This window comes from Zingiber officinale, chromosome 2A (genome assembly GCF_018446385.1).
Source record: "Zingiber officinale cultivar Zhangliang chromosome 2A, Zo_v1.1, whole genome shotgun sequence".
Lineage (NCBI taxonomy): Eukaryota > Viridiplantae > Streptophyta > Magnoliopsida > Zingiberales > Zingiberaceae > Zingiber > Zingiber officinale.
In genome coordinates this window covers 120,902,135-120,914,197 of record NC_055988.1, presented here as the reverse complement: position 1 = coordinate 120,914,197, position 12,063 = coordinate 120,902,135, and the positions used below count along the sequence as shown (strand labels likewise).

At 40.2% G+C, this 12,063-nt stretch overlaps 1 protein-coding gene across 2 annotated transcripts; it reads right to left on the bottom strand.

Moving 5' to 3' along the window:
• Positions 1 to 7,770: 7,770 nt before the first annotated feature.
• LOC122042116 (cyclin-dependent kinase inhibitor 1-like) lies at positions 7,771 to 9,961 on the bottom strand. Of its 2 annotated transcripts, none has more exons than XM_042602067.1 (4): positions 9,551 to 9,961; positions 9,406 to 9,464; positions 9,153 to 9,314; positions 7,771 to 7,952 (listed from the first exon to the last, which is right to left on the bottom strand). In XM_042602067.1, exons 1-4 carry the CDS (start codon positions 9,902 to 9,904, stop codon positions 7,874 to 7,876), a joined length of 654 nt encoding a protein of 217 aa, XP_042458001.1. In that variant the 5' UTR covers positions 9,905 to 9,961; the 3' UTR covers positions 7,771 to 7,873. The 2 variants fall into 2 exon arrangements, with proteins under 2 accessions (XP_042458001.1, XP_042458002.1); XM_042602068.1 differs by lacking the exon at positions 7,771 to 7,952 and adding an exon at positions 8,822 to 9,071.
• Between the last annotated feature and the right edge of the window lie 2,102 nt (positions 9,962 to 12,063).

Here is a 12,063-nt window from a genome sequence, read left to right as displayed (position 1 = left end):
CGAGTGAGCCCTATTCCGGTTGGCCGCAATCACCCAAGCGAGCGGAACCAAAGCAAGTCAATCGGGAAGTTGACTTGACAAGTGTTCGGTCGACCGGACGCCATGATCAGTCGACCGGACGCTTATCATCAGAAGTCAGCCGTTGGTGACACGTCAACATCCACATCAGCAACCAACCGTTGGTTGATCGGTCGACCGAACCTTCTGATCAATCGATCGAACCGGAGATAAACCAAAGACTTAGTCGAGCATGCTAATCGGGCCAGCTCAGGGAGAGACCGTTGGTTGATCGGTCGACCGAACAATGGGATCGGTCGACCGAACGCAGGCTCGATCCACACATACTGCATCTAGACGGAAGGCTGGTCAAGTACGTAGGTTTGGTTGACCGAACCTAGGGATCGGTCGACCGAACCTGGGGATCGATCGACCGATCCCTCTTGAGTCAAATCCTGATCCCGAAGATCAGGTGAACTGGATAAGTCTTGGAACCCATATATAAAGGGGTCTCGAACAGCTATTCAGCACAACGAAAATCAACTCTGTACTTTTCATTCTTAGCAACTTCTGTACTCTCAAAGTGTAAAAGGCTTCTCCGCCTTTAAAGAATGAGACGTTTCTAGTGCTTTTTCCAACCGCCTTGGATTAACAACCGTTTCGATTGTAACCAAGTCAAATATCTGAGTCGTCTCTCTTTTTGTTTTTGTTACTTAATTTAAATACTCTTGTTGCTTTTATTTTTGAGTTAAAGTTCTTTGAGGAGAGTATAATCTTTGATTGCAGGCAATTCACCCCCTCTTGCCGGGTCCGCTGCACCAACAACTGGTATCAGAGCCCAACAGCCTCAGAAGGACTAACCACCGTCTGAAGTACAAAGATAAGGACAATGGCCGGCACGAACATTCATCCCCCAAAGTTCGACGGAGACTTCGCTACATGGAAGCGAAAAATGGAGGTATTTTTTAAAACTGAATTTGATATACTTTTAATAATGAAATATGGATATGAAGCGCTAAAAGACAAAGAAGAGTACAACTGGACGAAGAAGGAACAAGCAGACTTTGTCGCCAACGGAAAGGCTGAGTTCCACCTGCTCAGCGTTCTGCCGCCTCAGGAGGTAAGTCGGATCGGAAGCTATGACTCCACGAAAGACCTTTGGGAAAAATTCCTGGAGCTTCACGAAGGTACCTCCGAAGCGAAGCTTGCAAGATGCGACATCCTCCGGACTCAGCTTACGAACCTCCGGATGAACAATGGCGAGAAGGTAGCGCAACTCCAAGGAAGGATTAAGGAGCTAATAACTCAACTAAGCAACCTTGGAGAAGAAGTAACGAACCGAGACTCGATCCGGTACGCACTCAACGCCTTCCCCAGAACTCCAGAATGGGCGTCCTTAGTAGATACATACTACATCTCTAAGGACTTCGAGGTAAGTACTTTAAAAAAATTTGTTTTCTACTTTTGAACTTCACAAATCTCGAGTTGCAGAGCCCAATGGAGTAGAGAAGACTAGTCAGAACATTGCCTTAAAGGCAAGAATAAACGGTTCTGACTCCGAAGCCTCGATCGACGAATCCGAAGCGGCTCTATTGGTAAGACATTTCAATAAATTTTTTAATACTAATAAATTTAGATCGTAGACAAAGAGGCTTCAACGAAATAAAAGGACGATTCGTTGCTACAACTGCAACGAAGAAGGGCACATCAAAGATGACTGCCCAAAATTGAAGAAAAAGGAAAGGAAAAACGACAATCTTCCTCCAAACAGAAGAACCTGAAGGCCACATGGTCAGACTCATCCTCCGAATCAGACGTCGAAGAATTCTCGGGGTTAGCGCTAATGGCTAACCATCAGCTGAAAGAAGAGTCAAGCTCAGAAATGAGCATAGATGAAGGGGGAGGAACATCAGAAGAAGAAAGCTGTGATGAAGGGGGAGCTACTGATATACAGGTAAGTGAGGTACGTAATCTAACTCCCAAGCAGTCCTTTAAGTTTATTAAATTTCTTTCTAAAGATTTACTTAAATTAGAAAATGAGAACACTAATTTAAGTAAATTGCTAGATAATTTAAAATTAGAAAATGATCATTTGAAAATGTAAATTGAAAAGTTGAAATCTGCTGCATGTTCAAATGTTTTTCAAAAATCTAAATTAAGAATTTTTGGTAAATTAAACTGGTATATTAGAAAGCATCAAGGTCAACTTAGGAAAATTCCTAAAATTTATGTACCCCCCACATTTTTTATTAATTCTGTAGGAAGGAACCTCTATTGGGTTCCAATATCTGTGCTAAATTAAAATTGTTATTGAATTAAGGCTGCCAGAAAAAAGATTAAATGTTTAAATTTCTTTATGAAGCTTTGTCTAAGGAAGTGGTTGTTGCTCCAATAACTAAGAAGGCCTAGTGCCTCACCACGACCTGGAAGCCGAAATATCGAAATAAAATGTTTAATTAATTTTCTAATAAAAACATTAAAATTAAAATTATATAATGTTTTGAAAAGTTTTTAAACATTTCCTTGAAAATTCTTCAAAAATATTTTTCATAAAATTCTAACTTAGAAAAAGGAAAATATTTTTTTTCACTTAGAAAAATCCCCCCCCCTCGTTTTTGCTATGATCAAAGGGGGAGAGTTAATTAACAAGTTTAGGGGGAGTTAGGAAAATTAAAATTTTTATTGTAATTTTTGTGCTTAAAATATTAGTTTAGTAATTTTATTAAAATTATTATTTGTTTGTTTTAACCCTAACTTAAACTTGGGTTGATGCATATCAAAAAGGGGGAGATTGTTGGACCCCGTGGTTGTTTTGATGTGATCAACCAAGGTAGTTAGGTCCTGTTTATTTTTTATCCCTGTGTCTAAGTGTGCAGGAGCTTAGGAGAGTAGGAAGTCGAGCGGAAGACGCAGCTAGCGAGAATGATGGCACGGGAAGGGAGCCGACGGACTCGGTGCGTCCGAAGGATGTGAGAGCTGCGGAAGAGTACATCGGTGGGCGAGAAGAATGTGCGCGACGTTCGAGGGACGTAAAGCCGGGACGGAAGACTGCTCGAGGAAAAGGCCGGGAATTGGGTTCGGGTGAGCCCTATTCCAGTTGGCCGCAATCACCCACGCGAGCGGAACCAGAGCAAGTCAACCGGGAAGTTGACATGACAAGTGTTCGGTCGACCGGACGCCATGATCAGTCGACCGAACCCCTATCATCAGAAGCCAGCCGTTGGTGACACGTCAGCATCCACGTCAGGAACCAACCGTTGGCTGATTGGTTGACCGAACCTTCTGATCGATAGACCAAACCAGAGATAAACCAAAGACTTAGTTGAACATGCTAATCAAGCCAGCTCAGGGAGAGACCGTTGGTTGATCGGTCGACCGAACGCAGGCTCGATCCACACAGACTGCATCTGGACGGAAGGCTGGTCAAGTACGTAGGTTCGGTCGACCGAACCTGGGGATCGGTCGACCGATCCCTCTCGAGTCAAATCCTGATCCCGAAGATCAGGTGAACTGGATAAGTCTTGGAACTCCTATATAAAGGGGTCTCGAACAACTATTCAGCACAACGAAAATCAACTCTGTACTTTTCATTATTAGCAACTTCTGTGCTCTCAAAGTGTAAAAGGCTTCTCCGTCTTTAGAGAATGAGACGTTTCTAGTGCTCTTTTCAACCACCTTGGATTAACAACCGTCTCGGTTGTAACCAAGTCAAATAGCTGAGTCGTCTCTCTTTTTGTTTCTGTTACTTAATTTAAATACTCCTGTTGCTTTTATTTTTGAGTTAAAGTTCTTTAAGGAGGATATACTCTTTGATTGCAGGCAATTCACCCCTCTCTTGCCGGCCCCGCTGCACCAACAGATAATGTTCCTTTATCAACAAATCAGGAAATGTCTGAATATAGTCAACCTAGTGGGAGTAATTTGTCACTAAATGAGTCAGTTTCTCAACAGTCTAACCTCCGAAGAAGTAGTCGTTAGATTAGTCCTCGGAGAAGGTTTGATATTGAGAATGAGACATTGATGATTCTTCTAGTTGATGATGAGGAACCTCGAACAGTTGAGAAAGCTTTGAGATGCTCAGTTAGAAAAGAATGGAAAGTTATAATGGATGAAGAAATGGAGTCAATGAGAAAGAATCAAGTTTAGGATTTAGTCGATCTTCCTCCGGGCCAAAGGGCTATTGGGAATAAGTGGATTATCAAAATAAAGAGGAAAGCAGATGGATCGATTAATCGATACAAAGCTTGATTAGTTGCAAGAGGATATACCTAAATAGAGGGTATTGATTTTGAAGAGACATTCTCCCCAGTTGTGAAGTTTGTGTCAATACGTGTTATCCTAGCTATAGTAGCACAATTTGACATGGAATTACATCAGATAGATGTAAAAATGACTTTCCTTAATGGTAATCTTGACGAAGAAATCTATATGGTATAACCAGAAGGTTACGTTGATGAAGGCCAAGAGAAAAGAGTATGTAGACTTAGGAAGTCTATATATGAGTTAAAACAAGCGTCAAGACAATGGAACATAAGATTTAATGAAGTTATTTTATCTTATGATTTTGAAATAATTAATGAGGATCATTGTGTTTACCTAAGAAAGGAAAGAGGAAATTTTGTCATTTTATCATTATATGTTGATGATATGCTAATAGCTGGAAGCGACATAAAGTGTGTGATAAAAGTTAAATCTTGGCTTTCATCATAATTTGACATAATAGATATGGGTGAAGCAGAGTACATCTTAGGAGTGAAGATCATTAGAGATCAATCAAAAAGGCTTTTGGTTTTGTCTCAAAAAGCTTATATCACTGAGATGCTACAACACTTCAACATGTCAAATTGCAATATTGAACAGACGCCTATAGCAAGAGGTACTATTTTGAGCAAAAGTATGTATCCCAAAACTCTTGAGCTATTGGTAGTTTAATGTACACTATGTTATGTACTTGTCCTGATATAAGCTATGTCGTTGGCTTAGTTAATCGTTTTCAGTCAAACCCAGGATTAAGACACTGGAAAGCAGTGAAGAGGATATTCAGATATCTCAAAGGAACAGTGGATTATTGCTTCTGTTTCCAAGGATCAGATATGAGTCTGAGTGGCTACGCAGATGCAGATTGGGCAGGGGACCTTGATGACAGAAAATCCACATCTGGCTATGCCTTCTTGCTGAATGGTGACACTGTCTCATGGAATAGCAAGAAGCAGGTTTGTGTATCCTTGTCGATAATGGAAGCTGAGTATGTGGCTTGTGCAGCAGTTGTGCAAGAGGCTGTCTGGCTAAGAAGGTTCCTGAAGCATCTAAAAATTGCTGAGGACAGTGGGAGTCCTATTACAGTGTACTGTGACAGTCAAGCTGTAATAGTTTTTTCTAAGGATCCCAAATATCATAGCAAAGACAAGCATATAGAAATTAAGTATAATTTTGTAAGAGATATTGTTGACAAGAAAAAGATAATTCTTGAATACATCCCTACACGAAATATACTTGCTGATCCTTTTACTAAGCCATTGACTAAAGAGTCATTTCATGTACATGTGAAGTCTTTGGGACTTTGAAGAATATAACTTATTGTAAAATATTTTTGATAAATGAAAAATGCCATGATCTATTCAGTGTATGTGTTTTTGTTACATTTGAATAAAAGTCTCGATAAGCATGTTGGCAGATTAAGATTGGTCCAATCATATGGACAATCATATCTATTTGTTAAGTATAAATAGAGGTAAGAGCGTTGCTTATGGGACAACTTATGTAGCTGTGAATAGAGACATATCCATAAGTTAAGGTCGCCTTGATAATTGTGTCAAGATAAGATCATTTATGTAATGATTAAAGTAAATGCACCCACCATTTACTGAATCTGCTTAAGGTCAGATTAGAATTTATATGTTGAATTCAGGATTAGACATTAGGTATGTCTAGATCGAAATCTGTATGATGTTAAATTTTGGAAAAAAAATATGCGCTCATTTTTAGTAAAGAGAATAACATCGTAGCATGTGATTCATACCACATGTGCTATGGCGACAAGAAGGGTAGTAGGAGAATAGATCCCTGCTTCTTTACTATGTGAGATCCTTGAGATTATAAGTTAATATCAATTTTACCCTAAGTGACTATTTAACTGTCTACTTGAAGTTCTGATAAGTATTTGCTACTTTAGCATGTTTCCTATTAGCTATGGATGATTCGGTCTATGAAGCATAACTAGGAAAGCGACTGATTAGAATGAATAGATTCTACCTAAAAAGGAAGATTAAGATTGATTTACATTTGCGACGTTTATTCACTAGTACCAGTTACATTTTTAGTTCAGTACATAAAATGTAATTGTGAATAATTTGTTTAATTGGAGATGTTGAACATGTTCTTGACATATAGTCAATATAAGGGATTAGAGATGTTCATAATGATATAAATAATTTAATTTGGGGTAAAGGCAAGTCATTGATGTCTCTGATTCATTCTAAAAAGAAGCTATGTAAGGTGTAACAATCTTTTTAGCAATAAATGCTCAATATGCTTGCTGTGGCACAAACCATTTTTCCCTAATGTATGAAATGAATGTTCTTATTTGGTCTTCGTGACTAATTAATTTTGCTTTGGTCTTCGTGACTTGATCGTCAAATAGTCTATGTGACTTATTTAGTCTTTGTGACCAATTAATGTTTGGCTTTGGCATTATGACATGATCACTTTGTAGTCTATGTGACTGACATGGTCTATATGACCATATAACCTTATGGATTGACTTGGACGAGTGGGAGATGTTGGACGTTGAGGATACGAAGGGGCACCGTTTCCCCTTCATTTCTCTCATTGTTGCAAACGCCTCTCATTCTTGCAAACGCCAAGGAGACAAAGGGGCATCCTTTCCCCTTCTTCTTCCTCAGTCATCTAATAAATAGTGCGTCCAAGCCATGAGAAGGAACAAGCATAAGGAGAGGGATTGGAGGTGATCAGAGAGTCAAAGCAGAATGTCCTAGGCTCTAGGGATTTGGTTCGTGAACCTTGAAGTACTTTCCGGTTACCCGTGATCGTGCTTCCGACAACAGCGACGTTCGACGGCTTCTTCGATTTCTTCAGGAGATCACTGTGAGTGATTACAGCTTTATTTTTGTGTTTGATTCATGCTGTCAAAAAGATAACAAATATATTGGGTCAAATTGCTATTTGAAGGTATAGATATAATCAAGAGATTTAGATAAACATATATAAATTGATTTTATGTCATTCCGAGCTCTCTAGGTCCATCAACTGCTTTGGACATTTCTTTTTTGAAAAATCAACTAATCAACGACAAATCTTGACATAAAAAACTCGGAATGATATGAAACCAATTCTTATATGTTCGTTTAGTTCTCCTGATTATATCTATGTCTTCAAATATCAATTTGGCATAATATATTTTGATTAGTAATTTTCTCCGATTTTCCTTTCGCTCTTCCAAGTAAACAGGTTTCTTGTTTTTGTTTTTTTAAAAGAAATAAAAGTATATTAATAAATAATCATAGGAAACACTTATTCATATAAAATAGAATAACTTAAAAATAAATGTGTTTAACATTTTAAAGTCATATAATTAAAAAAATTCACCCAATTCTTTAAAGCTTATTTTGATTGATACTAAAAAATCAAAACTAAATTAGCAAACGATTTAGACGTTTTGTTCTGTATTTATTCAAACGGAGCATGCGCAGCGGTCTTGATGGGAAAGGATTCATTCGCATAAATGTTAAAACCAATCATTTCCCCAAGTTTCGCATGCCATTACCATGAACCCATAAGCCTACCATTAAACCGTCTAATCCTTAATCTTACCGGGCCCCATCCCCACGACCACTCATAGTCGCAACTGGGGGCGGAATTAAGGTAGCTTTCGCTTTTTAAGCGGTGGGTGACGGATCGGGGACCGCACCCGCACGCCTTTCTCGTGAAATGGGGCCCTGCCCAAAATTTAACGCAATGCGTCAGGCAATTAATTCTAAATATTACACTAAAGAATATTTTAAGGAAAAAAAACTTTTCTATTATATATATATATATATATATATATATAAAAGAGTTATAGAGGTGTTAAAAGGTTATATATTTTTTTTTAAAAAAATCTAAAAATAGAAGGCGACGCCACCCCTCGCTTTTATCCCTGAGGCCCACTCAGGTAACCAGAATCCCAATAACCTACAGTGTAGGTATATTCCCAGTAGGAAAGTTACCTCCAAAAGCAGGCATTCTTTTACTGAATTGGAATGTTACTGACCTAGGGTTCCTCATTCGCCGGCCCAACTCTTGTCCCATTTGCAGAAGCTCGGGACACAATCGCCATGGATGGCCATGGCCACATCTCTGTTCTTTGTTAAAAAAAAAAAAATTAAGCAACAGCTTCTCATTCTCGCCTCTTCCACCTCGAATCGAAAGGTCGGTAACATTCTTCCCAGATGGGGCAGCGTCCCATGCAGCTGATGATGACACTCGCACCAGATCCGAGGCAAACCACCGGGAATGGCATATCAATTGATTAAAAAAACCGGCAGGAAGCGATGGAGGCGATAAAAACCAGTGAGGAAAGAGAAGATAAAGGCAGGTGAGAGAGGCCTCTAACCACGTGCGCCACGGCCCCTTCTCCCCCATGCCTTCCGCCACGCGGTCGGAGTTCGTCGTAACGTGGCGTAGCAGCGCGAGCGTCGGGAGCCGACCGACGCGTGGTCCGTCGACCGGCCGTAGATCGTGGAGCCTCTGCCCGTCGTCGGCCGTGAGAAGAGGCGGAGGATTACAAGAGAGAATGGGAATGGTGCGTTAGAGGAAGCTCAAAAGATATGAAAAAGTTGCTTAGCTGCTGCTGCTTCTTCTTCTATGTAATCTCTAGTACAGGAGGTGGGTTTAAGTTGCAGAAAGCTGTACATGGCTTCTAGAAGAAACGTCCAGTCTCCAGATCGAAAACTAAAATAAACATTAAAAAGTTTTTTTTTTTTTTTTGATAATTTTAGTCTCCGCTTCATAGGTCGATTGGAACCCACCGGAAGCGGCCGTTCAACGGAACGTCGTTGATGACGTCGTAGTTGTACCTGGCCCGAGAATGGAACGGGAAATTGAGACGGAAAAAAAAACTCGAAAGAAACTAAAATGCGTATTAAGAGGGAGCTTACTTGTCGGCGAAGCGCAGAGCTTGGTCTCTCTCGGCCGCGTCGAAGAATTCCTCGATCTCTGACTTCGTCGGCGTAGTGCTCGTACTCGTCGTCGTCGTCCTCGCCGTCGATTCCAAATCTCCCCCTTCGAGTCGCGCCGCGCTCGAATGTCGAGCTTCTCTCCTGAAATTGAGGCAACGAGAGGAAAATGAAGCGAAATTGAAAGCAAAGAGAGAACGAAATGGAGAAAAGGATGAAACCAGCAAGCACCGACCTAGTTCGTCTGGCACTGTCGATGTCCTTGCAGTTAGAAGACTCCAAAATCTCGCCATCCTAAAAAAGAGGAAATAATAAATGAGGCAATTGGAGAGAGGAACGAGTTCGAATTCGACAGATTTTTTTTTCTCATTCCTACTCACTGGCTCCTCAACCATCACGTCGCTGGACGCGTTGCTCGAGGAACGGGAGGCCACCTTCTCTGTGGTCGCCCAACTGAAGGCCGAATTAAGAGAATTTCGTGGAGGCGGCAAATCGCCGGTCATGACGAGACGGCGGCTTCGGAGCTGAATGTAGGAGGAGGTCTGCACCAATTCCGAAGGCGCAGGCGCCACTTCCGCCTTCCTTCGCTTCGGTACCGCCGTGGCGGCGGCAGCGTCAGCAGCAGAGGCGATAGCGAGTGCCCTCGCCCTCGTCGTCACTCCGGCCACTTGGGTCACCTCCATCACCGACAGTTCCCCGGCCCCTTTGCCGCACTTCGTCATGTACTTCCCCATCCCCTGTCCTTCCTCGCGCTTCGCCGCTCGCCGACTGGTGAGTGAGCACTCAAAAAAGACACGAAAAAGAAGATGTTAATACGAGTTAAAGGTCGCCCGGATCGCCGTTACGTTTACGCTTTCCTCCCGCTAACGGCGCCGTTAGGCGGATCTGGCCGTTGGGATTTCGAGACAAGTGGAACGCGCTGTGTCCCCGATTGAGAGCCCCGGCGCACCTGATCAACCGGTCGCAGATTCGAGATACTGGTGAACGGGAATCATCATATCCTGAAAGGACGGTATCGAACCGGCTGCCGCCCGTCGCGCGTGGGGTTAGTTATGTCCTCCGCTAATGAGTTGGTAACGTAATAATTATTTTTTCTCTTCGCATTTATCATAAAGTCCCTCACTTGTTGTTATTATCACGACACTGCCACGAATATCCCAAGATTCCTCTCCAGCTACAATTCGGACGGATCCCGCCTTGCTAACCGTACGATGCCCATCGAGCGGCCGCCACTGAACGGCTTCAGCCACCGTCGATTCGGCGAACCGAGTGGACATGTGGGGAGGCGGGTTAGAGATGGGTTAATCATAAGGAATCTTGGCTTTTTCCTTGATTAAGGTGGTGGGGCCTCGAGGTAGTTGGGTGCACTCGCGTCTACCACTGCGCGGGGACCACCGGTTTGGTGGTCCATGATGTGGACCAGCACAGGGTTTCAAATTTTTTTATTAAATATTTCACAAAAATGAAAAATAAAAATGATTGTATTAACTTTTCAGTATTTTCCTCGTCTGCGTAAATAAATTTTGATATTATTTAAATCATGCCCCTAACTTTCATAATATCTAAATCTAAGTATTATAATTTTATTAAAAGATATATTATCCTTGAGGATGTGATATCATGATAGAATATTCAGATTGTCAATGAAAAAATTTTATAGGATTAGATCGATCATCCTAGGACTAATCAATAAAATTAATTGAGTTTATTATTTTTCTAAATCAAGAACTATATTTCCAAATCAAATACTCTTTTTCTCTCCATAAGTTAAATCACACCAATATATTTTTGAAAACATTTTGAATATATTTTATATCATCCGATTAAATTCGATAGGATAATTAAGAATAATAAAATTTTAAACATGTAAAGTTTTAATTAAATTAGCATAATCTCATTATAAGATAGAATGAAACTCACTAACTAATATCATCAATGGTTTCATATAATTATTTTAATTTTAAAAATATTAAAATTTTAAATTTTTAAATAGTATAGGTTCAGACTAAAATTTTTTAAATCGCTTCGAATTAAAATTAATATATTTTTAAAAATCTTCCTACTATATCTATACATTTGATAATGTAAATTAATAACAGCGAATTTTTAAATTAGTAAAGTAAACATTTAAAGATACGTTATCACTTTATATTATTAAATTTAGATTCTGACATCATAAATATATTAATGTGATTTTTAAAGGTAGATGGATTTTTATTTGAAATGATTAAAAAAAATCTCTTTAGGGTTGTTATGAATTATTAGTTTTTCTTTTATTATGGGAGAAATTGAAGGTTGGACAGTACGGCAGTGAGTGAAGTGCAGTGGATGATGGGTACGAGAATGTTGATTTAGTGACCTGTTACATTGGTAAAACTCGAAAGGCTGCAGGAGAGGACACCTAATGTGAGGGGCGATGAGGTGGTGTCTTGTAGCTGGTTGGCCAAGTACAAGGGCAGCGATAAAAAGGTAAGGCTGAATCAGACTGAATCAGCCTTATTCAATGAGCGGCAGTGGGGTAGACATTGACAACAGGAAATGTGCTACGAATAAAATAAAAATAAATATATTTTTTTACACTGTTTGGTGTTAAGAGATACAATTTTTATGAGCATGGTTGAAACTATGCTACAATGAGTTAGAGAAGGAAACTAACAAATTGCATGGGAAAGGAAGAGAATGGGACCAAACACAGAGAAGTGAGGAGTACAAATACAACAGAAGAGCTTACACTGAATCACATGTGGGCATTTCATTAAATGCTATTTCCTATCGTAGTAACTTGCATCAACGTCTCAAAAAGGGTACGGTAACAATATACGATATCTCAAAATAATTCATAATTGAGGAGTAGTTTAGATTCTTTATCCTCGTGTCTCTTGTCGATCGGACG